The 26067-nt window shown below is 41.0% G+C and overlaps 2 protein-coding genes across 7 annotated transcripts in view; both read right to left on the bottom strand.

The window, feature by feature from the left end:
• RAB9A (RAB9A, member RAS oncogene family) overlaps positions 1-25841 on the bottom strand; it is a 33298-nt gene extending 7457 nt beyond the window's left edge. Inside the window, exon 1 of one of the 5 annotated variants that reach the window (XM_054834782.1) lies at positions 25707-25841. The gene's annotated coding sequence lies outside the window, so the exon portion shown is untranslated. Of the gene's footprint in view, positions 1-705; positions 739-5047; positions 5391-5981; positions 6095-25706 lie in introns of those variants that run through there. The other 4 variants (XM_054834774.1, XM_054834796.1, XM_054834814.1 and 1 more) reach the window with 4 other exon arrangements.
• TCEANC (transcription elongation factor A N-terminal and central domain containing) lies at positions 14109-25835 on the bottom strand. 2 transcript variants are annotated; one of them, XM_054834679.1, is made up of 2 exons: positions 25707-25835; positions 14109-15373 (listed from the first exon to the last, which is right to left on the bottom strand). In XM_054834679.1, exon 2 carries the CDS (start codon positions 15363-15365, stop codon positions 14283-14285), a length of 1083 nt encoding a protein of 360 aa, XP_054690654.1. In that variant the 5' UTR covers positions 15366-15373; positions 25707-25835; the 3' UTR covers positions 14109-14282. The 2 variants fall into 2 exon arrangements, with proteins under 2 accessions (XP_054690654.1, XP_054690660.1); XM_054834685.1 differs by lacking the exon at positions 25707-25835 and adding an exon at positions 17031-22678.
• Positions 25842-26067: the final 226 nt, after the last annotated feature.

Here is a 26067-nt window from a genome sequence, read left to right on the forward strand (position 1 = left end):
CCAGGACACGGTTGGCTTTCTGGGCTGCAAGTGCACACTGCTGGCTCATGTTGAGCTTCTCATCAATCAGTACCCCAAGTCCTTCTCCATTAAGAAGCATTTTTGTTTGGAAGCAGCGAAGACTTTATACAATTATAGGTTTCTTTGACTATATAGAATCATAGAATGGTTTGGGTTGGAAGGAACCTTAAAGATCATCTAGTTCCAACCCCCTGCCATGGGCAGGGACACCCTCCACTAGACCACGTTGCCCAAAGCCCCATCCAACCTGGCCTTGAACGCTTCCAGGGAGGGAGCTGCTACAGCTTCTCTACACAACCTGTTCCAGTGCCTCACCACCCTCACAGTGAAGAATTTCTTCCTAATTATCTAATGTACATCTACCCTCCTTCATATAAGGGACTCATCTGCGGCCCACTGATTATGTGATTTAGAGTATCTGCCAAACCAGAATAGTAGTTTTCAGCACAGTAAGCTGCTGCATTTTTTCTACTTACGCATCTTTAAATAAGTTCAGATTTTTAAAGAGCTCAATCTTTGTAATTTTTTTTTTCTAAGTTATGAAGCCTTAACACGCCAACAAATAAAATAACGATAAAATCCTCAATATGCTTGGAGAATTAATGCTATTTCTCCTATTACACACTTTGAAATTTTTGGAAGGAACAGTCAATATCTGATATAATATTTCTGAAGATTTATTACCTTAATTGTTCAGTTTAAATCATCATTCAGCATCTGAAAACAAAACAAAAAACTGAACTCCCAGTGTGCATCTGATTGTTTTAACCAACATCAGGAACTGCAAGGCACCACAGAATCACAAGTAACTATTTGTTCCAGTTATTTCTTCCTGTGCTGCACAATTAATTTAACATAAAAGTAGTCTCAACCTAGTACAGAGAAGAGTCTGTACAGAGAAGAGTCTGTAAAGAGAAGACTTCTCCCTCGTGTTTCTCTATCATTTCAATATTCAAAGAAAGTGAGAGCAAACAAATAAAAAAGCAGTCCCACTCTAGTCCATTTTGATAACTATTTCTGAATTGCCTCCACCTTACAAGACCTCAAGCTCTTACACCACTGACCAATATTCCTGTTAAAAGCAGGAAACGTTTTCCACTAAATACTATTTCTAACATGATCATATACCATAATACAAAAAGTAATTTAATTGTTTAAAAGGGAGATTCTGGGAGGCAACAGTGAACTGAATTACAAGTCTGAAACATTTCCATTAGCAGTTCAAACACTTGCTGGCAACACTAAAAACAACATGCTAAGCAACTTCAAAAAAATCAGTCTGCATTACAAAATCTTTAATTCCCAGCCCCTCAAAGCTTAGAAAAACACTACTATCTTGACCAATCTACCCATCTAGATTTTCTTAATTCCATGACTGTCAGCTTCATAGCTGCCTTTTTGAGTGCAGTTACTTCTTTTAACACTTAGGTACTGAGGCAGCACTCAAAGAAAAGTGAGATTTCTCTGTCTAGAAAACCATAGCAGCAACACATAAACTTAGTCAAAGAATTTGTCTTTTTTTACTATAAAAATAATTTAATAGATTAAGGAGGACCAGCTTATACCAGAGTACTGAAGACAGGTGCTGAACTCAAGTTTTGTCTATGGAAAAACAGTGTTAGCCAACATGGTAATTGCATTATATCTATGATGTCAGCAAGCTACAACCCTACTTAAACTATTAAGCAAACTAAGTCAATTGGACCAATTCATAGTTTCACTTTTACCATATTGATACCAGGCACAGCAGCACACCACAAAAAAAAACCCCAAACAACTGAAATATCACCTTAGCCTCCCCCCCTTTTAAATAAAGGACACAAAAAACTGGATCTGTCGCAGTATCACCACTGAATTCCGTCAGTATTCTTGAAGAAACTGATGTAAGGGACATTTCAGATTTCTCCACTTGTACCCGCTTTCTGATTTGGAAACAGGCAAGAAAAGTTATTTCAATCACCATTTTCAGCCAGTGGCCACTGACATGAAATCAAGGCTAAACCCTTCCTTGAAGGTATGCAGTACACTGTCCTTTAACTAAAGCTGTTAAAGAGCACCCATTTGAGAAGGAAAAAGAATCCAAGGTAAGGCAGACTCAAGTTTGTTCCAACTAATCATGTTTATTTACAGCCTAATACGCTTTCAGTCAAGACTTCTTTAAAAAAGGGGCCATCTTTGTTAAAGATTTAAGAAAAAACACTCAAAACTACTGTAAAGCAGAATTAGCAGTTCTATAACTAGCATAACAGTAATACTGATCATGTTTCTTAACTTCCTATGTATTCTCAAATTTACACATATACAACACATCCATTTCAGCTTTGAAGCTTATCCACAATTTTCTTTGCTAAGCCATCTTTGTTAAACCACAGGTATCAGACGTTAATAGTTTAAAAAGGCACACCAACACTTCAAGTATTTTGTCAAACAAAACCACTCACCTTTCAATAACAATATAAACTTACTCCCTCATTAGTAATTTGTTTTCTTAACACTGACAAAGCATTTGACAACATTTACCAGGCTAGTATAGAAAAAAGTTGTTTCCTGTGGTTTGTTACTTGCAGTGGCTCATCAAAAAATGACATCAATTGCTTCTCTGTAAAACGTTGGGAAAAAAAAGTCCCCAAAACTATCAGAGTTGCAGCAGAAGGGGCAGAATCCAGGAAGCACGTAAAGTAGTTTTCAACACTTACTGTTTGTGGAGTTTTTACATCTCTCAGCTCTCAATCACAACAAAGTAGTTATACTTGTCACCTACAGCAGATTTGTAAGTTTCTAGAAATCTGAAAAGAAAACACAGAAGCAAATCTTCTCCCTTTACTCTGCTTAGCCAATCCTTGTTCTTGTATTCAGAAGGTACTGGTTTACACCCTGGCCAAATAGGTGGCACAAGAATGGGTTTTTAGTGTGTAACAGCCCAGAAGCCTGTTTGACCTTGAAAGATTTTTCTTGGAATTCAAAGGGAAACATACAGATACGAAGTCAAGATGCTACACACTTTGTAGTTTTAAATGCATTACAATCTTGGACAAACCAGTCAGCCTCCAAACTAGCCTTCCCCTCCATGGGGTACCAACATAAGAGCTGTGGATCAGGAACACCCCTTTACCGACAGCCACTGTCAGCTGTCTAGTTCTCCAGAAGCCTGGAAGCCTTTCAATCATATGGCTCAACCTACTGAATTCCTAAACATCTTGCAAGTCTTCCTTTATCTACAATTTCACCACTGCACTCTGAAGTAGTTTGTGTTTTCTGACAACAGATTATCTGAAAATTGCCTCTCACTGTAAGCAGCCTAGACATGCTTTATCTAACAACAGAATATCACTAGAGTTTATTCATAATAATTTGTAATACAAACACAGCCCAAACTGAACTGACATACAGCTGATGCCACTCATTTGTATACCAAGAAGCTGTATTTCGGTGTTTCTTTGTAAGGTTATTTTTAACTCCTATGTAGTTCAGGACTAACTCAAAGTTGCCTGGCATGACTCAGGACTATGAAAGAAGCAGCAGCCAAGGGAAGGAATCCCTAAGTCTGCTTAACCCCTGGATCATGAAATCATCCCAGTACCTACTGCCAGAATCACTTCATTTATTCTAACTTATATCTAGCCACAAACTCAATCCGCAAAACTTGTCAGGATAAATACCTACATTTTTACCGCTGCTAGTTTAACCTTGCAGAGACCTGGCCTTCACTTTCCATCTTGTTCCCCATGCTCAAGTAGAATAAGCAATCTATTATTCATTCTGATTTAATCAGAGTTGACATTTCTTAGCTGCTCACAGTTAAGCATCTCCCAAGTTCAATATTCTATTACTTTCAGCCAACTTCAAAATGCCCTTAGGTGCTGCTGCTCTTGGTCCTACATTTCTAACAATTCATGAGTTAACTGACATTCTCCTTGCAACCTACTTCTCTGTTACTACTTCTACTCTTTCAATAACTTTCCAAGCAATTATTTCTGCTCATATGTGCTCATCTTTCTCCCTTACATTAGTTTCCCTTTTCTTCCAGGGACTCTTAGCAATAGCAGCCTCTATTGGTCAGGCTACATTGTACATTCATATTCTTCCCAATATAACTATGTGACCAAAGCCCATCTCTAAGGGATTAAGTGGGTCACACTGTACCAGGCAACATACTGTCTGCTCTGTAGAGAATGAAAACAAAAACAAAACACCAAGGAGGATTAATATTATTTAAAAAAAAAAACCCAACCAAACAAAAAAAACCCAAAACAAACCCCACCAACTGATGGTTTGTTTGAACACTCAAAAGCAAAACAAAGACTGCTGGAGCTTTTCTTTTTTTACTACACACCCCCTATTTTTAACTTAACAGAAAGGGCTTTACTAAAATTAAGGCAACAAACAGACCTCCATACCACCTGAATGAAGACAGAGAAAAAGAACAGTTAATTAGAAATTCCACCTTGATACTGAAACACAAAAGTAGTTGTACCATCCTTTGGTTAGGTTTCTCTAGAAATAAAAGTACCAGGAAAAGAAAGTTTTTGATACGGCTGAGAAATAGCTCTCCCTCCAGTCTGACATTACAGCTTACTACCTTATAAGCTACTGAAAAGTTACAAAAAAATCCCCCCCAAAGAAGCCACACATCACCCTTACTCTAAAAAAAAAAAAAAAAAGCAAGCACTGACAATTTCAGTGTTGTACAACACTGTAAAAGTAAAGACAAATAAAAACCACATGCTTATTTAGCAGAGCTGTAAATTATTATGGACAAGAAGGAAAACAACACGTAGGGCAGCAAACTGCACAACAGCTATCTGCAGACAAGCAAGTGGTTTAATTCCAAAACAAAATTTAGCCAAGACATTCCCTACTTGCCTACCCCACCCAAGTGAATAAAATTAAGTGCTCTCCATCTATCTACTTATATGTAACCTTACTAGAAAGGCCACTAATAAAAGTCTTTAAAACTAGTTTTCTTGCACTATTCCATATTTGTTGAATTATTTTGCACAAGTTACAGTTAACATGGAATACTTACACTGAAAACTTCTCATTAACCACTCAAGACATAAGCAAGTCAACAATCTTAACCTAAACCTTTTGGTCCTCTAGCCATCACCACATTTAAGTTTGCATAGCCATCCGTCGCGATTAGAAAAGCAACCGGCCGTTGCAGCAGAGAGCTAAATCAAGTCACTGGTTCAAAAAAGAAGAACTAAACCCCGCACTGCTCAGGATCCCCTTGGGAACACAGACGTCCTTCTTCACCAGACAGCAACAGGAAAAGGCGATAAAGGGATTATTTTGGGGTTTTTTTCGATTGGAAAGGTGTTGAGGAGACGGGCACGAAACCGAGTTTCACCCTAACAGACCGGAGATCCTTATCAGCGCTGAGGTAGCACTATGGAGCCGGAGACTGATCATGCGCCGGCTGGGAATCGCCTGTCAGGAGCTGTTTCCCAAAGGAGCCACCGCCTGCCCCGGAGTCACGGGATCCCCGGTCACGCCACACTTCCCCACCGCCCGCACCGGCTCCGAGGAGCGCCCGGGGCGCGCTGGGGGGGGGGAGAGGCGGCCGGGGCTCCCGCCCCCCGGAGGTTCGCAGCCGGCGGTTCCAAGCAAGCACCAGGGAGCCGGCAGAGATGGGACAGCAGCGGGGGTGGGGGCGGAGAGGGGGGAGAAGGCGGAGCGGGGAACGCGGCAATAAGCGGAAAATCAGGAGGAAGGAAAATAAGGAAACCCCAGTCAGCTCCAGACCGCTTCCCCCCACCAAGGCTGCCGGGGTTGGAGAGCGGCGCCGGGCAGAGCGGCCTCCTCACTCCCCAGCGGCGGGCGAGGAGAAAGCGCTCGGCACGGGCCGCCCTCCCCGGGACGCCGGCCCCGGAGCCAGCGGCCATTGCTCGCCCGCGCCTGCTGGGGAAAAGGGAAGGGACGCGGCGAGGAAAGCGCGATCCCGCCACACCAGCCGATACCTGCCCGCGGGAAGGAGGCTACCGCCGGTCCCGAGCCCGGGCTGCGCCACCGCCCGAAACCGCCGCCAGGCGCTGGGGAAGCAAGAAACAACATGGCGGAGCGGGTAGGGGGCGGGGCCGGAGGGGATCACGTGAGCCGAGCCCGGGTACCCGGCCCCGCCCCCTCGAGGGGAAGGGGCGGGGGGCGCGGCTCGCCCCACCCGCCCCTCGGGGCCCCGCCCCCGGCCAGGGACGCGGGTGGCCCCCGGGACCGGGACGCGCCGTGAGCGCTGGCCTCTAGCGAGGGACGGGGGGTGATTGGGGGGGGGGGCGGTGTTGAACCACGGACCTGCTGCAGGCTTTGGACTTGGCAAGCCCGGCCGTGGGAACGGCTTTGCCCCCAGCAAGCGCACGGCGCTGAGTGTCTGTAGCGAGCCACAGCTCTGCTTGATCGCTGGCGTGTAACATTTAAGAGCAGCAGTGCTGTTCCACCGCAAGAGGATAAGACTTTCATTTGCTCTAGAATGCTCTGAATTATTAAGCTTTAAATGTCTTTATGTAGTATCACAGAATCATAGAATGGTTTGGGTTGGAAGGGACCTCAAAGACCATCTAGTTCCAACCCCCCTGCCATGGGCAGGGACACCCTCCACTAGACCACGTTGCCCAAAGCCCCATCCAACCTGGCCTTGAACGCTTCCAGGGAGGGGGCATCCACAACCTCTCTGGGCAACCTGTTCCAGTGCCTCACCACCCTCATAAAAAATATTTTTTTTCCTATTATCTAATCTGAATTGACCCTCCTTCAGCTTAAACCCATTACCCCTTGTCCTGTCACTACACTCCCTGATAATATTTGCAGGTCAAAATTATTTATTAAAGGCAGTGGTCTCACTGCACTCCACGTCAAGGGCCCCATGTAAGCAAAATCATGATTGTAAGGCAGCTTCGCTTTACAGGTAGAGACATTTAAAAATATACATGGGTCAATGAAGGAACTAACCCAAATCCCAAGTATGCTATTTAAAAAGCATAGTCAGACACTTTTTTTCTGTAGCAATTCAGAATAACATCAACTTGACTGTTTAAACAAGATCACAGGAAAAAAAGTCTAAAGCAGCTGGTGATAAGAGTCTTTTCTGTGCTCTTACAACTCATCCTGAGGATAGGGCAAAATGTAATTAAAATGAAAAGAGCAGATATTACTTAAGTGTATTTAAAGAGGTTCCCACATCATCAAGAGAAACAGGCGATGACAGGCATAAGGAAAGAGCATTTGAAATACACCCGTTTGCTCGAGCAGTCATCACATGCTTCCCATCACAAGGGAGATGCAATCCAACTGGAATTGCCACTTGCACAGTCATCTTCTTTTGGATCAGATTTACAACACAGCCAAAGGAATGGAAAACAAGATCTCAGTATCATCAAAAGGAAATGTCTCCTACTGACAGGAGCAGGATTACTAAAAGGCAGTCCATGCTAGAGGGAAATTTGATGATACTAGGCCCATTCTTATTTAACAAACCTGGACTTTGAAAAATTTTAAGTACTTTTTTCCTGGAATCTGCTTTCATCTAATGTTAAAGTAAAATAGAAGTAAGTGTTGGAGGGGTAGACAAATGGCCTATTTAAATAATGGTAATTCTAAGACATAAGTTCTGATCAGTTATGGCACTATTTTGTGATTTAAAAAGAAAAATATCTGCATTTAGAAGTGGAGGAAATAATTACTCTGTTTTGCACTTGATACCTTGTGGGATGAAGCTACCATCATTTTTTTCTTGAAACAAAACTTGTACTCAGGTACTTGGATACATTTAAGGAAATCTAAAATCACAGAATCACAGAATAGTCTGGGTTGGAAGGGACCTTCAAAGATGACCTAGTCAACCCCCTGCAATGAGCAGGGGCATCTTCAACTAGATCAGGTTATTCAGAGCCCCATCCAGCCTGACCTTGAATGTTTCCAGGGAGGGGGCCTCCACAGCTTTCTCTGGGCAACCTGTTCCAGGGCCTCACCACCCTCACAGTAAAGAATTTTTTCCTAATATCTGATCTAAATTGATCCTCCTTCAGCTTAAACCCATTACCCCTTGTCCTGTCACTACACTCCCTGATAAACAGTCCCTCCCCAGCTTTCCTGTAGGCCCCTTCAGGTACTGGCAGGCCGCAATTAGATCTCCCCGGAGCCTTCTCTTCTCCAGGCTGAACAACCCCAACTCTCTCAGCCTGTCCTCACAGGAGAGGTGCTCCAGCCCTCTGACCAGCTTCGTGGCCCTCCTCTGGACTCGCTCCAACAGCTCCATGTCTCTCCTGTACTGGGGCCCCCAGAGCTGGACGCAGTACCCCAGGTGGGGTCTCACGAGAGCAGAGTAGAGGGGCAGGATCACCTCCCTCGACCTGCTGGTCACACCTCTTTTGATGCAGCCCAGGACACGGTTGGCTTTCTGGGCTGCAAGCACACACTGCCGGCTCATGTTGAGCTTCTAATCAATCAATATACCCAAGTCCTTCTCCTCAGGGCTGCTCTCAATCCCTTCACCCCCCAGTCTGTACTGATACTGGGGGTTGCCCCGACCCATGTGCAGGACCTTGCACTTGGCCTTGTTGAACCTCATGGTTCCCATGGGCCCACTTCTTGAGCTTATCCAGATCCTTCAAATTTTTAAAATTCTAGTTAGAAACAAAATTCTTAAAACTTCTGAGATAAGATGTATTTTTATTTCTTTTACATGGGAACATGAAAGAAAATAGAAAAGGACATGCTGTAACCATGGCCTATTATGCTTTTGATTTTATAAGCATAATGGAGTATCAGTAGTTACTCTTATGGGTAAAATACACACATGCATGCTCGAGGATCAGGAACCAAAGGTACTTTTCCCTTGTACCCACCCTGTTACTATTATTCATGTATGTGACTGTCCCTGCACACCTTGTCACCCACCCTCTGCTCTTGGCTCGTCTCCTCTGGCACAGCAGCCCACCCTTGCTGCTCCCCGATGTGCATGTTCATCTGAAAGCTGACCTTGCACCTTAAGGATTTTATTCACAGAGCTGTATTCAAGAAAAGATAATTGTTGTTATGTCACGTGCTAGCAAACAGCACAAATAACATCCCAATGGCAAATAAAGGTCAATTTTGTGTGTGTGTGTGCGTGTATGAGAAAGTTCTGTATCAGCAAAGCTCTCCTGTAACAGAGTTTGTGAATAATGCTTTTTACCATCTGTAGTTGGCAAGGAGACTTTGTTCTATCCTGGGAAGTGATGACATGGCCTCAATAAAACATGACTTTGTCACCTTCTGGCTGAATTACAGCAGTACAAAATACGGGGATATGAAGTCATCTGCCTTTATGGCTCTGCTAATACCAGAATACAGCAAGCCAGCCCCCAAGCAATCCAAGAAATTATCAAAGTGCTCTTGTTTCTTTCCTTATCTACAAGGCACTCAATGAACCCTGAAGATTCCCTGAAGGACTGTAATTAAACGTATTTGCTCCTTAACCGCAGCCTGTTACCAGGTAACTTTTGTTTTTGCCAGAAAGAGCTGTACTTTTTTTTGTTTAAAGAGTTGCAGTTCTTGGCTTTAGTAACCAATCTACCTAATACAGCAGACTGAAAGGAACACATTTTAAACAAACAATAAACAGCACCATTTTACTCTTGGCTTGGAAAGGAAGAAAAAAGTTCTAAACAACAAAGGGCAGCAGAGTACCTCCCTGAAAAGGGCTACAGTAAGAGGGTTATGAGGGAGATACAAAAGGCCCTCAACAGAATGGAATGAAATGGATCCTGCAGTGGATCTCCAGCAACCCGAAGGAGATTTGTCACTGGTGTTAGGGGAGCAACATTGACTCCTATTTAACAGAGTACTTCTCAGAATAATATCTTCGCTTTTACATTGAAAGTTGTGTGAAATTAATTGTTAATTCAGCTCTCATCTTCTTAAAACACATATTACAAGTTCTGCACCTACAGGTTACTTGAGTTTTGAGTGCAATCTACATTTAAGACCTTATTGCTACTATCAAATTGTAGGAGTCAAGCAGCAGCTGAATTTACAGTGTCTCTGGAAAACCCAGTGAAAACAAATACAGACATTAGCCTTATTCGGCATACGTTTGTCGTATGTTTGTGTGGATCACCTCTAACGTCATGCTCCTTTGTGCAGCAGCATCATGGATATGCTAAATATCATACCGAAATTATTATTGTCTCTGCTTAAAAAAGATAAGAGATCTTTTTCCCATCTGGAACACACTGAAAAAGGGCAACTTCAACAACATAAAAGAATCTCACTTTTCAAAGCTTTCCTTTCATTCTTGTTGTATTATCTTGTGTAGTATTCTCTGACACTCCCTGTACTCCAGTAATCCAGACCCTCCTGCCAGCGCTGTGTAGTTGCAAGCTGACTTTTTAGAGCCATTTTGAGCCAAAGTATACAATCTTATCTGCTCAAACATTTTAAGCCTGTGCAGTTACACAACCTGGTTAAGGGCAATATAACCTATTGACAAACTGCAGCCTGGAGTAGTACTTTGCTTAGTGCAACTACGACCACACCTTTTTATATAAGATCAATGATCTGCTTGAATGACTGTCTCTCGTATTTGGCACTTCATGCCTGTACAGTATTCTGATATATAATGGCACATGATGCTACACATCTGCTTTCTACTAAACCCTTCAAGAAATGAGGGTTGGATACAAACATAAGTAAGCAGTAAAGAACTGTGTTAGGTGAAAATAACCAACGGCATAAGATGATCAAGAAAGTAATACAATGATTCACGAGTTTGTATACAGTCTCACTAACTGTTAAACGTTGCGAGCAGCATGTTTATCAGCATGAACTAGGCATAAAGTGAAGCTGAACGTAGATGAGCCTTTTCACCAGCCCTGGAACAATAAAGCCTCATTTCCTATAGATTTGTGTCCTCAGCATACTTGCCATGGTCCCAATTCGCCCTCCCTGCCTCCCACTACTATCTGCTCCTTTCTGCCAGTATTCCTAGATCTCCTCCTTGTCTCAGACTACTATCTGGGCAAGCAGCAGGGTATTTGGTGCCTGGCTTTTTATGTAATACTACGACCTAGCAACTATGTGTGTGTTGAACCAGCAGCTAAGTAGCTTAGACTAGGTAAATCCTGAATAAAGGTAAGGGCTCCATCTCTTTCCATAGGAACAGGAATTGTTTTCATGATTACTGGATTTCACAAAATTTACAAATATATTCTCATATTTTAATGTCTAGCTTTAACTGGATTTGTTACAAAGGCAGCTCTCGGGTTCAATTGTTATTGGGAAGGCAGGCAATGGAGGAATGCCTGCTCACAATGTATTACCATGGAAAACTACTTTAAAATGCTGACTTTACAACCACGAGGGTACCAAGGATTTGCCTTGAGAGTTCTGACTGCTCTTGGTTTGAAACAGATTGAAGAAAGTTAAGGGATAGTTGTAAAAGGGACATGGTTATAATCCATTTTTTGACTATTTGTAGTCACTGACAGTTGTTTTTATACCATAAGCTGCAACTGCAGTTGTTAGTAACTGGATTTCATTATTTCCACATCTTAGAAGAAAGGGCAAGATATGAAAGGCTAGAACCAAATGTCTCTTGCTGCTGCAGGTACAGCTCACGTTTGCTCAATGATTTGAAAAAGTTTTAAGATACCCGCTGTTTATGTTTTCTTAGCTGCCCAGTAAATATGGATCTGTAGAAAATCCCAGTCATGTTGGGGCACATAGCTTAGCACTATACATTCAGTGATGGGCAGTTAAAAAAAAAAAAACCCTTACATATTATGCCACAAATGTAGTCAGTATTACGGCTACAAATTTTACCCTTGAACTATATTCTATCAAAACCACCATCCACGCCTTGTAACATTTCCTGTCATCAAGACAAAACTTGGATGAGCTGTACATAACTGGAGCAACTTCAAAACCATCTGCAGGCAGAAATTATAAGTGTCCATTGTTTACAGCTAAAATAAAGTCTCCTGCTACACAGCATTCTGACACAGCACAGTACTGGCATACAGCTCTCCTCAACAGGATCATGACCTCCAAAACGACAGCACACAACTCTGTCCTTACTGTGAACCAGCAACGCAAAATAATTGTTTGCTTTCCTATGGGTTTACTGAAAGCTAAAAGTAATGCTTTGCACAGAAGTACTTCCACTTAAACAAGCAGGACTACTTGTAAGCATCAATTCCAGCACATGGGTAAGGGCTGGGAAGGAAGGTCAGATACTGAGTGGTTACACAGTTGAACACTGGGGGTCTGGCCTAATGCTTTAATACTTTACATCAGTGCAGTTCCACTAAAACACACATTTTAATATGGCAAAAATCTAGGTAATGCCACAGTAAATCACACTGCAGAAAGTTAACTGTTAACACTTTGCAGAATGGGAAAGATTTTTCTTGGCTTTTTTCAGTAGGATAATAGTAAGTGCCTCTTTGTAACATCAGGTTACACATCCTTTTCACCATATACAGATAAAGGCCTGTCTTCTGTTTTATATTTAGTCCTGGATGGCTAAGCTGTTCACCAACAGCTATTTTCTCACCTCATGCCCCCAAGTCCTTTCTCTGACAGGTCTTGTGGCTGGAGAGCTCCAGCGCAGTCAGCACCTCAGCCCAGAGAAGCCAACCAGCCTAAGCTGTGTTACAGCTGGGTGGGTGCAGGAACTCTCCTTAACTCCTCCAGCAAATACTCACCAGGTTTTTCTGCTCAGCTGATGCATTTTGGCCTTGAACTGCAAAATGCCTGTTGTGCATTTGTAAGAGACATCTCCATTAATGCCAAGGATGCAGTTTTATTGTGCTTATACAAAGCACTCTGTGCCTAAAGCATGGCTTTTGGCAATTTACTGACCCATGTCATCATCTCATCTGTACTCCAACAAGGAAACTCATTGTGAAGGTTATGTTTCCAAACAGTACTACTGCTTTGCTACAAGAACCTATCCACTCAGGCAGGGCAGACTTATGCTTCACTGCATTTCCTTAGGCCTGTGAGTTCACACATTCATGTGCTCAGAAAATTAGGAGTCGATGCAAGACCCATTTCCTCTCATTTAAACATTTACAGTAACTCAAAACCAGTGAAGAAACCAAATTAGGAACACACAGTATGAACATAGTCTTCTACAGACCAACAGCCAGCTGTGAAAGATACCCAGACTTGGGTGGTTCTCCCAGCTCAGAAAAGAAACATCTCCCTGACTTCTGATATATATTCCATTAAAAGTATTCTGAAGTAATTTTAAGTTTTCCAGAAAAAAAAACCAACAGGGCTATTCCTTGAGTGAGAAGAATGCCAAGGTGATATTTTTTGATAAATAAATGCTTCTACTCTACAGCCAGTTAAATCCTGTTGACTGTGGGGGAAAAAATGTATAAAAAACATTAGCTATTAGATTTCCTTCTGTTTTTTTCTGAGTAACCTGCACTACATAAAACCATTAATTTGCTCAGTGCAGGACAGATGTCCCAGTTCAAGAGACGATATCCATTCAGAAAGTAATTAACTCCTATTAACTTCATGCCTTTATTAAATAAAGATAAATTTCATAATAGATTTACATAATTTTCTGAAATAAACCATTGTCTGATCCTGCATTAATTTCCTAACAGTTGCAGGATGCACCATCTTACATTGCAAACCTAAGGTGCCAACAGTAAGACTGTCACAAGTACTATTTTCCTTCCAATAGCTATAAAAAACTAAAGCAGAATTTCATTTTTGTTTTCATTTGCTAGCTGCCTTCTCCCCCTTTTATGCTCTATTTTTCACCCCTTTTTTTCCTTTTAGACATTACCTCTCAAACCAACTTAATAATCTAACGCTTACTTGCAAAAAAGTGATTTAATTAAGGAGTGAATCCATGCAGAACATTCTGTAATGCATGCAAGTATGTGAACTGCAGTTTTGGAAACAGTTTGTTTACTGTAAATGAAACTTAGGTTCTGTGACAGAACTGCTGAAGATAATGAAAATTCCAAGTACTCAGTACCTTGGGGAAAAAAATGCAGCACTTGGAATATTTTTAATGAACTTACTAGTGAATATTCCTCTCAGATGTTACCATTTTTTCCCTTTTTTATTTCTTTACAAATTGACATCACTTAAAATGACATAGATTTATTCATCTTCAAAAATAACTTAGCAACTTTTTAAAAACTGATTTTGCACTTTTTAGTGGTAGCATCTACATAATATCAATACAAAAATTTAAATTACACAGTCTCAACAGGAATATCTTCTCATGTCTGTGTTTCTGAACCACTTATTAAAGAGCATTACAAACAAATCCATCTACTGTGATACCACTGTTCTCCACATTTGTTACAAATAACATAAGTCAACATTTGTTCATCTGGATTTGTGCTTCGTACCCAACCTGGAAGAAAGAGTGTTCCCCTGGCAATCATAGTGACAGTGCAGTCAAATTTTTCACAGCGCCTACACTTTATTTTGTTTGTCTGTGTACCATTAATAACTTGTGGAAGCTGATGTTCCTGAACAGATGATTCTGTGTACAGAGCCCTGAGCTGTTTCAGTTCATCGTTGGCCATTTCCATCACTGTCATCTCAGCAAAAGCCTTTGGACTCAACGTCCCTGAAAAAAGGTTATGTTTTAAGTGGCAACTTTTAGGGTTCTTCAGGTTAGAGATTTTGCTTCTGATACAATTTTTATACTTTTTGTCATTTTTAGCATGAAGAGCAAAAATATGTTCTTCGATTTCTTTAGATAGCTCTAGCCATTTATCAGTTCCTTCTTCGTCTTTGGCAGAACCAGTCAAAGCTTTATAAAGAAGATCTGTACATTTACACCTCAAAGATGTCATCGGAGCCTGCTGCAGACTTGCTTCATTAACAAGAGGTTTAGAATCTCTATTATCAGTGTGTTGCTCCTCAAAAGATGAAAGCTGATTCATGCTGCCTTCTGTGTCATTATGTACCGCATTTTTTACAGTTTGCAATGGGACCAAAACTTTAGAACTAGTAGCATCTAATGCCTCCTGCTGAAATGGTCCTTCAGACAGCAACTGCTCTCTAGGAACCACACTGAGATGTTCAATTTCCTCCTTCACAGACACAGAAACTGACTTTTTAACTTGCAGTGATTGAACACAGTTATTCTTGTAAAGTCCTTTCCACCTTGATAATAACTGCTTTGCTTTCTTTTTCAACTCTACTGAAGGGCAGCTCTTGAGTACTCTGTATACAGCCCTGGCAACTTCTGTCCCCTGAAGATATTCTATAGTCATATCAACATCTTCAAGTTCTTTAAGATGATCCTCGATATCTTGGAAATTGTTCTCAGACAGTAGTTTTTCAATACAATGGGCTCTGTGTACAATATTTTTCTGGTCAGACATTTTTGAACCTGAAAGCGAAAAATGTTTATTGTATTTATTGCAGTTATGACATTAATTCACTTTCTGTATATTCTCACAGTTTTCTTTTATGTTATTTTACACCACTTTATTTGTGTACACCACTGGTTTTGCCAGCTTTTTCTTGAGGTAGTGTATAGTAGAGTTAGTGGAACAAATGCAAATCACAGAGGAGCCTGGGTCCTGGAAAAATGCAAGTGGGCATGCTGGTCTAACTCATGCAAGGAAAATACCGACAGAAAGGACAGCCCACAGGGATTTCTGCTGGAGTAGAGTTAACAATTTAAGAAGTAGGGTATGACACTAATTTTTAAGGAAAAGCAGTGTCTTGCCCAAAACCACACTAACAAAGACACTACTAACATAATAAAAATATTTGTCATACTTGTTTCTCTACACATGCATACCACAACAGAAGTTCAGAGGGAGATTCTCAACTGCTACAAGAAGGTAGGCAACTACACAACCACTCTGCTGTATGAGATTACAGTTAGACTTTGCAGTCTTTGTGCATTAGTAGACTCCATAACCACTGGACTACCAAGAAGCAATGAGTTCTGAAAATCAGCATTTTTCACCAAAAGCACCAGATGATCACCTGCTGATGTTTAAAATCTAGACACTGTTATCAAATTATGCGCTTTCCAACAGATAAAAAGCATGCTTTATAGGCAGTGTATCTCCCCCTCCTCACACATACAGAGAAACAATAAAAATATCAGTAGGGTTTTTACAGCACTGGTGTCAACAAATTGAATTTAATAAGAATGCTGTTTTCAGAAAATCAGTCTGTTTTTCTATCACAGAAATTTAAAGTCTATTAAAAAACATGTTTGGGACCTTCTGCTATAACAGGTATTTGAATAACATAATGATCTCACACTGTTGAACACATTCTTCCCAATAATCTCCAGAAGCAGATTTGTAAGTAACCACTCCAATAATTTAATCTGAAAGGTGCAATGATATGGAAGTTTACTGCAAGACTCCAAATCCAGGGAGATCATTGCTGTCATCTTTCAGAATGCATTCGCAAAATAACCCTCCTCAGAAAAACTGACTTATGTCTCAGCTTTTGGGAGCCTGTATTTAAACCTTTTTTTCCATTTTCCACTGTTTTCAAGCATCTGACTACAAAGGAACTCAGTACAAGTTGCAATGATACAGAATAATAGAGAAGTGGGTCAAAAAACTCCACATCGTAAAGTGCTTTTTTGGTTGTTGGGTCTTTGGGGTCATGTGGTTGGTTGGTTTTTGTTTTTTGGGGGTTTTTTAAAAATCAGTCATTCCTATAACTATACCCTAATTTACCAAGATTTTTCCACAAATCCTTATAATAAATGCTGAGACATTTGGTTAATTGTGATTTTGTTTTTAATAAAATCTGCAAGTTTCCACTTGGTTTCTCAAAACGAACCCTTTAGTTAAAATCAAATATATAGGTTTTGTCATTAGAAGACTAACTTGGAGTAGGGACCAATGTGTAGCACAGCTATGATTTTCAAAAATTTGTTTTGTTTTGCCACTGTCATTTGTCTATGTTGTAGCCTGCATAATGGAGAATCATTGATACATGTAGAAATTAGATATATGCATTAAGAATGACCCATAAAAAGTTACATAGTTTAAGAAAACTTCCATACTCACATTGGTTTGGTTAATAACTTCTACAGCAGACAAATGAGATGCCTGTGAATTGTTTTTTTTTTTTTATTTCAGACTTTTTCCTCAAGCCTTTGTTACTTCAAAAGAATAAAATTAAGGAGCTAACGTGACCATGGTAACTGACCAAAAACCACTGGCCTATATGACTTCTTCAAGCACCTGGTGGAGACGTCAGTTTTCAGGCCTTCTGAGGAACTTTTATATGTTACCATAACTTGATATAAATGATATTAGGGATTTCTTCAATTACTAAACAGTAAGTAGCTGAACACATTTTATTGGGAGCTGCAAAACAAAGGTTTGGGGCTACTCTGCAGCAAATTTAAGTAAGTGAGCCTGACATCACTCAGTGGATCTTAAGCCCAAAAATGCCATTCTGGTTCCTACGTGACCCTCAACCTTTCACTTGCTATGCAAAAGATCATGTTACATCTCTTCCAAAAGCTTCTCTTTAGAGCTGCTAACAGAGAAGCAAGGTGGACTAGTAAACTTTCAACCAAGGTCCCCACTGCTGCCCTTTCCCTTGCCAGCTCTTGCATCATACAAACTCCTAATTTCTATTTTTGCAAATTCTTAAAAGTTAAAGACACATCCCTTTATATTCTAAAAAGTACCTATTTTCTTAAGAGCCGTAGCATTATTAAAGCATGCTCCCATATATTCTGATGCATTAAACGGAAAGAAAAAGGGGATTTCGGAATGCAGAGTCTCATAGCTTGAGTTAAGATTTCCTTTTGATTCCTTTTTATTAAGCCCTTTGACCAAAAAATGCTCCATGCATTGCTATGTGCAAATTTACACACAAAACGAGTTAATACTACTAACATTATTCTCCTGTTTGCTGAAAAGGAGAATTAAATGTAAATTGCAAAATTAAATGGTGTGTTGTGAGTGTCAGGTGTTCCTCTTTTCTTATGAGTTAGTCTTCTAAATTTGTGCACAAAACCAGTGTTTTGTCTGAAGCTGCGTACATCCTGATTCTACTCTAGAAAAAGTGATCTGCCTGATAGAGACTGATACAACGCTAGCAATACAATACAGATACAATGGAGAGATTTTTGTGGGGAAAGCATTCTTGGAAGGGCACTGGCTCTGTTGCGGATACCCTAGTTTGCAAAGGATTTTAAGATCTTTCAAGATGAAAAGTAGTATGTTCATCTGAAATACTACACTAACTACTCAATCATAAATTTCATCTCAGATTCCAAATGAAAAGGCAGTGTGGTTAAAAAAAAAGTTGTTTGTGCATTTGTTGCCCTATAAATCAAGTGAGGACTAGACTTGTCACCAATGTCGACAGAGACCATTATTTTACAGGATCAGAAATCAAACAGAGATTCCTGAACTTATAAGGTTATGAAACAGTTCATTTTACTACTGCTGGCTTCCTTCAAAGGATGAGGCAGAGCTCTTTAATACTGGGAATCCTGCATAGCGTTTCATATTAAGTCAGCATGTCAAGGACTTGTTCTGCTTCTCTCATCAAGGCACAATATGATTTCCTCAGACAACTGTAGAAAACACATTTTCCACGTTCTTTTAGGGAAGAAACAAGAAATTAGTGATGCAGTGGTAATACTGGAGTGTATTTTCTAGCCAAAGTTCACTGGGAACCTAAGTATAGCAAGCCAGCATTCTTTCCTGCTCAGGCTCCTTTTCCTTGAACTCTGATATTTCTGCTATAAATCAAGGTTTTGCTGTTTGTGGAGTGATGGCAAAACCTCCAGGTATGGGTATGCTTTATTTTGTTACTTCATAGAAAGAAAAGTGGAAGTCCGTGATACTCAAGACAGCTGCCGGATCTCTGACTGCCCACTGACAAGGGATTTTTGAGCTTTCTGCTATGTCAGATAAGCAAAATCATTGATTCAGATAAGAGTTATTAAAAAAAAAAATAGAGAAATACGAGTTTAAAACAACTCGAGGCAGTCCACAAATATTTATCATTCTCTCTAGCTCTCAGATGACAGAAGTGACACTTGCAGGGTGAAATGACCTTGCCCAAGCTAGTTCAATAGGTCAGCTGCAGAACGAAGACCATGATCACAACCCTTTAACCACAGCTCTACTTCTCTGGTAATCCCACAGTAGTAAGCAGCTGTTGATAATGGCCAACATCTGGGGGGTAGGGGAGTGTACAACAAAGAGGAAGTTGGAGGAACCTCAAAACTTTCTGAATAGAAAAAGCAAGTGCTTCCCAGACAGCTGCAGTTTCAAATGGAAAAATATTTTACCACTTGAGGGTGCTGTAGTATCGCAAACACATGCAGTGTTCTGAAAATGTGCATCATGAGAAACTCCAACTTGTTAAGAAAGAAAACGATTTCCCCATGATCTTTAGGAGACCTCACATTTTTAGGGTGCCTATTTGCCTAAATTTGGCCAAAAAAAATTTAAGTACAAAGGTGCTGGGATACAGACAGGAGGGAAAGGGTGTATCCCCATCCAGTCACTGGCCTTTCAATTGATATTTTTAAAATTTGGAATTTGGTCACTTTCCTACCTGATTTAATGCTATTTGGAAAATGCTGCTGAAAAACTGTGTAAAATTAACTGAGTCATGTACTTAGTCTACACTGTTCTGCTGTCTTCCTAGTTCCAAGAGGTACGAAGTCTAAGAAAAAGGTGAGTATACAACATATGTTCTTTTTCTGAAATTACAAAATGCATCATGTATTTTTTTTCTTAATTGTAGAGACAGGAGAACAAAAGTACAAAGGATAGTATCACAGTTTTGTGCAGTACAAAATAAGCATCTCCATCTCTCCTACAAATTACACCTGACATTTCCATCCTGCTTGACTTTAGCAATGGATGAGAATATTCATTTGAATTCCAAGTGTCTGTTGAAGGTTACAAGGTAGAAATCGACTCCTGTTTACAATTAGATGGTGTAATACTGTGCTGATGAGGTACTTTCTTGCCAAAGCATTAGGACCTCTCACACTGACTGCCCAGTACGATGAGTCACTTGGGTATACAAGAATAAATGATGGTGTCAATTTGCCCCTAAGGAAGAAAAGATCAGACTATCTCAGGTTTAAAATATGGTCATCTTGTAATAATACCAAATTGAATCAGGACTTTTTAAATAGTAAAATGACTAAACAGGAGAAAGCAAACAAAAAACTCCAGCCTGAGACACTTACTGCTAACTGCAAAGCCAGCCCCTGGGAAAAACACTGTCCCCTCCAAAACCATTTGGGGTAAATGCCTTGTCTCTGCTATATACCTTGCCTGGTTCAAAGCCAAAGCCTATCTTGCCTTAGCACAGCTAACACCCACTGATAAACCAAGACAAACTCAAAATGCATCCAAGTAAGTGTGGATGAATGTCTTGGAAGAGTAGAGAAGGCTGAACATCAGTCATCTTCTCCCTCATCCCAACCTCAGATGATTTTTTTCTCCAAGGAATTCTACATAATCAGAAGAAAATCCAGACTACAGCCAAGATAAAGATCATAAGCAGCCAAGTACTCCTAATGGTGTAACAAATTTTCTGCCAAAAATGTGGTTAATATTATAGCAGAGATGATGGCACAGTACTGGAAACACCAGGTTTTATCCTTTGGGCAACCTAAATTACAAATAAACAATGAAAATGATCAAATGTTATTTTAAACTCATAGCAGAAGAGGAAATCAGAAAATTCTCATAGCCAGCCTCCAGACCCAAAACCATTCCTTCATCCCATCTACAGCAGGAGAGTGGATATCAAAGATGTCATCGACAAATCACCTTCTGAGGCTTTTATTTCATCTTGGCAAAAATCAGAGCTCTTCCTGCCTCTCAGCAGGACTGCCTTCCACCCCTAAATATTTCTGAACTTTACAGAAATTCATTTTTGAAGAACAGTCACATGAATAAAGCTAAGTTAATACAATAATAACTGAGATAATGTAACAGTACTATTGCCAGATATCCATGACCAGACACCTCACTGACCAAAGAGTCACCTCTTGGTCAAAGATCCAGAAGCAGCGGAGTATGTGAGCTCAGAATTATTGCAAAACCATTCCCCAAAAATCCCTACTTCACTTGTTGAACTCCATCACTGTAGCGCAAGAAGCAAAATGCATCTTTTATTCTTCTGCACATAACAGAATAGAGCCACAGCGAGTAAGAAAAGGAAAATTAAGTAAGACTACCATGTGAAACATTGTTTCAAGAAGTTTTCCAGGACAACATCTAGTGAAAGAGTATGTGAATAATAAAAAAAGGTCTGATAGAGCAATAGTTTTGTTCTGCATCTTTTACACCAAAATGACTGCTTGAACTCCAGTGCTCTTAACTAGCCTGGAGCTATACTGTCCTTGTGTTTATCCCACTGGCATCATTCTCCCACAGCTTTCTTCCCAAGAGAGAGAGTTTGCAGGGGACAGACGGCAGAGTACATTGCATTCATATGCGGACACATATAGTATCCTCTCTTACTGGGCAAATTTTTAATCCTGATTTGGAGTTCCTTCTCCTACAAACTCCATTTTTAATTAAAAGAGAATTCTTATTAAAAAAAAACCAACAAAAACCAATAGGCTGCGTAATGAAGTTATCGAGCCTCAGAGATCGGCCCCAAAGTAGAACTGTCAGCACATTTTGCTGATAAGATCAAACAAACATACATGGATTTAATGAAATAGGAAAAGGTGTCGCCTTTACCAGACTGCTTAGCCACTGGCTTCGTTTGACCTCAGTATATAAGCTGGAGCTCAGGAAAAGACTCAGAATATTACAGCTACACCCAACAAATAACACCTTTGACTTGTCTCACTCACAAAAACTAGCTGAGAAAATTCCTTATGAATGGAACAGCTACAGCTGGTTTGAGTTCTAGGAAGGTCCAGCTGATGTTACAGTGGATGCACGCATCCCAGCAGAGATGTTACCTTGCTAACAGTTTCTTTTAATAATTTAAACTGATTCTCGCTGGAAGATATTTTATATTTTCCTGTATCTTGTCTGCCTTACCCATGTGAATTTCTCTACTGAAATGACTGGTTATCTGAGTTAGACAAAGACCTTAAACCCTGAAAACATTACAAGTAATCCATTATTCTACTGATTTGAAATCTTTATCTCTATTGACATGGCTGACCTTTTGAACAAAATACTTTCCACTGCTTGCCAGTATGAGGTACTAGCTGGAGGTTCCAGCAGGTCAAAAGCCAGGCTTTTGGCACACAGGGTACATTTTCAAAACATGAACTTGGCCCCAAGTAGCAAATACACATAGGAAGAGTACTGAACGATATTTAAGCAGATGACTCAGATACGAATTAATGCTACCTAGCTATGGTGGGGACACAGATTGACATACGTATTTTGCGCTAATTAAGCTGACCTGCTAGAGTGAAGTTTATCAAGGGGTTCAGGCTTTTGGGGAGGCTGCACACAATTTTTCACAAATCATACAATAATTTTTGTGATTATGAATTAAGAGTCCCTTGCAAACTAAAGAGTACAGCTTATCATCTGCATAAAAAACACCCCAAGCTTGCTAGAAGTACATTTGGCATCTTCCCAACATGCCTCCATCATGAAAAGCAAAGCTTAAGCTAGGACAAGTAGAAAATGCTAATACCATTTCTATAGTATCACCTACCTTAATATCCCATCAAAACTTCACTGTGTGAAATTATTTTATTTGCCCTTTGTGAAAAAGATTGCTTCATGTCCTAACATACATGTTTTTCCAACAGTAACAGATTTTAAACCAAAAATAATTTATTATATTTGAAAGACAATATGAAGAATATTTCACTATTTTCCCACAGTAACAGGATGCTATAAACATTCCTCCTCATTCAAGACACATACTAGCCATTACCAATATGATTTAAGCAGCTTTGTGTCATTGTTTATTAATTAACTACTTTCATTCAATACAGTTTAGTCTCCTGAACTGTTCATCTGGACGGATGCAAATGATCATATTCATACTTCCAATCACTTAGGACAGCAAACCAGCTGAATAATTTCAGCAAGGCTGTGACATCTTTCAAGGGGAAGCTGGTTTCCTCCACATAGCATTACCTATATAAGGCAATACAGTTAACGTAACTGTTCCAGTTCATGAAGCGCTCTCTCTCGACACCACTGGGACTGTATCAGGCATCTGGACTGCTCCCTCTACTCAATGTCTGTGCCCAAGAAGCATTCATAATGCTGTCCTCCAAACACTGGGAAATCATAATTCAAAATCCCCATTACACTGTGATTGGCTTATACACTATAATGCTTTTAGAAGTAAAAAACTGGGAGCTGTTCTGCATTTCTTTTAAGGCTGGTAAGCCTCTAGTGTTCCCATCTTTCCACCACAGACAAAATGATTAGGAGTTTACTTTTCTGAAAAAGAAAGGTTATGCTATCATGTACAACATCACTCCAAGGATCAGTACTTGAAGAAATCAGTTTTGAGCATTCTATTGTAACTGTAAAAGACTGACAATACTTTCCCTGGTTACCTGGAATAATGGTGCCTCTCATGTTCCTGCTTGGTATTAGCGCTTTCCTCCAGTATTTTCTAACTTCCTTTTTAATTTCTTGTTCATTTACCCAGGCAGGATAAATTGAGTGGGTTTGTTGTTGTTTTTTTTTTTAAACCTACTGAAGTTGAGAACTTGTTGTGAAATGCAGGTTTAGAACTGGCTTTTAAGTGACAGATCTCATCTGACATTCTTGCACATCCACTTATTTTTCAGTCTCCATAAATACTGTTTATATCTTCTTGCAGATGTACTGATTTGAAACCTGGACAGTCTCAATCTAAACAAAGCTTTCCTAAGGTAGATCTCACACCCTCCTTTCAGTTAGCTTCTACACTGGCACAGAAGTTCAACAAAATAGACTGGCTTGCAGATAGGAGCCTAAAGCAACAAGTAAAAATGTACTGAAGGCGTATCTATCCAAAATATGTTTGTTCACTTAATATTTAGAAACAAAATACGAATAATTTTGGAGAGGAACAAGCAATTCTTTCTCCTGAATATATTTTCTTGACAAAATAGCTTTCAAGATTATTCTTATTCATGTAGAGCTAGCAGAGACTTCAATTCTAGCACTATAAGCAAATGTTCAGTCTGCAGTGTCTTTTTATGGCAAATTGTGCTGTAAAATTAATATAAAAATGGAACATGTAAGTAAAGAAAAACATGTTTTATGAACTTTTTTGAGTTTTTGATAATTTGATCAGTCAGATGAACACAGACTTTTTATTGCTTTAACGTTCAGTTTCTAATTAAGCCTCAGTTCAGTACTATTTCTACTTGTCATTCCATTGTCAGGGACATACTTACATTAGATATCACTTTATCATTCTTTTACAGGTTTTCCTCCTTTGAAAATAAATCCTTTATATGCAGAAGAGCAGATATGTTCCTGACTCCTCTACAGAGAAAGCAGATGATATAATCAAAGGGTATTTGTAAGATCTTATTAGTGTCTGCTAAAGTTCCTTCTGCTAAAACATGAATACTTCAATATGAAAGTACATAACATCTCAACATTTAAGAGTCTTGATCAAGACACCTGACGTACTGACTGAAATAAGATGTGAAATATACTTGAAATGAAATGTATTCTTATATAGTTAACTATTTTAAATAATACTACTTTGGAAAGTGTGAACTCTCTAATTCCTTTCTATATTAATGCCAGTATTTGACTTAAGACATCAATGCTGCATGGAGACCAATATAATACCTAAAAAACTCCCACAATACTACCATCACATATATCCAACCCGCAATTTTCAAGGTCAGTCCCTCCCATGAGTGGGAATTACAGCCGCTTATGATATAAATCAGTAGGGTAATCACAACAGCTGGGAGAAGCAGCCCAGTTATATGTATCTGCCTGAAGCCAGCTGTGGTTTGCCTGAAGTGGAAGCCAGCCACAGATGATGTCTGGTCTGGAAAAGGTTTGGAGTCAGCCTCATGACGCCAGCAGCTGACCAACACTACTGTAACCTGCACCTCAGACACCAGCCCAAGAAACGCGGTGAAGATCAGCCTGCAAATCAGCCTGCAATCACTCCCATAAAGTGTGGGCTAGTTCACTGAGTACCCGTGCTCCAAAATGCCACTCAGTAATGCCATGGGTACACCAACTCCGTGTTTTTTTCTCTAAATCCTCCATGGAAACCTCCTCAGGTCTGTTCCTCCTACACATCCTCAGACCCATCTAGCTTAAGTTTGATCCACTGCAGTATTGCTTAGGGGCGAAATGTCGCCCTTCCTCAGACTCCTGGCACACCCAAGGCAGGAGAAGCAAGGACGGACCTACCTACCAACGCCCCACACGCCTTAGGGAGCTGTTACCGCTGCACCCTTTCCCCTTTGGCCCCCAAGGCCTGAGCCGGGGCTGGCACGGTACTAACGGGCAAACGGGACCTGAGGAGAAGCGGGGCGGTTTGTGTCCCCCAGCCGTGGGGCGCCATTTCACGGCGCTGCAGGGAGCCGCCGCACCGCTCGCTCCCGCGGCCCCTCCGGACCTTGCCCCCAGCGCCAGGACACGGGGAAGCGTCTCCCCGGCATCACCTGACAGGCAACACCTTGGAGGGGGGAGCTGCGCGCCTCACTCCCGCTGCCCCTGGCGAAACACACAGCGCTACTACTACCCCCTCCCTCCGGTACCCCGGGAGCGGGGCCGGCGCGTTACCTCCGCAGCAGGCCTCAACATGGCGCTTTCCGCCCTCTTCCTGCTCCGCGCCGCCGCTAGCTCTGCTAGCGGGCGGGCCGGACTGCAGGGGTGAGCGGCTGCGCGCTGGCTCCTGCTCGCGGCTCCCGGTGAGGCCCGGCGCCGGTGTAGCGCCGTGCTGCGGTCGGCAGGCCCCGAGCGGACAGTCGCCTCAGAGGGCGGGCAGCCCCGCTTGCTGGGCGGAGGGCGCGGGGCGGGAGCTGCCCACGGGCTGAGAAGCCACGTCCCGTTGTCAGACAGCCACGGGCGAGGCGGGGCGAGGAAGCATATTCAGTACGAGCTGTTGTGCTGTCTGCAGGGCCACTGCAAGGGTGAAGACACC

This window comes from Grus americana, chromosome 1 (genome assembly GCF_028858705.1).
Source record: "Grus americana isolate bGruAme1 chromosome 1, bGruAme1.mat, whole genome shotgun sequence".
Classification (NCBI taxonomy): domain Eukaryota; kingdom Metazoa; phylum Chordata; class Aves; order Gruiformes; family Gruidae; genus Grus; species Grus americana.

Excerpts from the sequence above, each read along its gene's own strand:
- TCEANC (XM_054834679.1), bottom strand. The coding sequence starts at position 15,365 with ATGTCTGACCAGAAAAATATTGTACACAGAGCCCATTGTATTGAAAAA.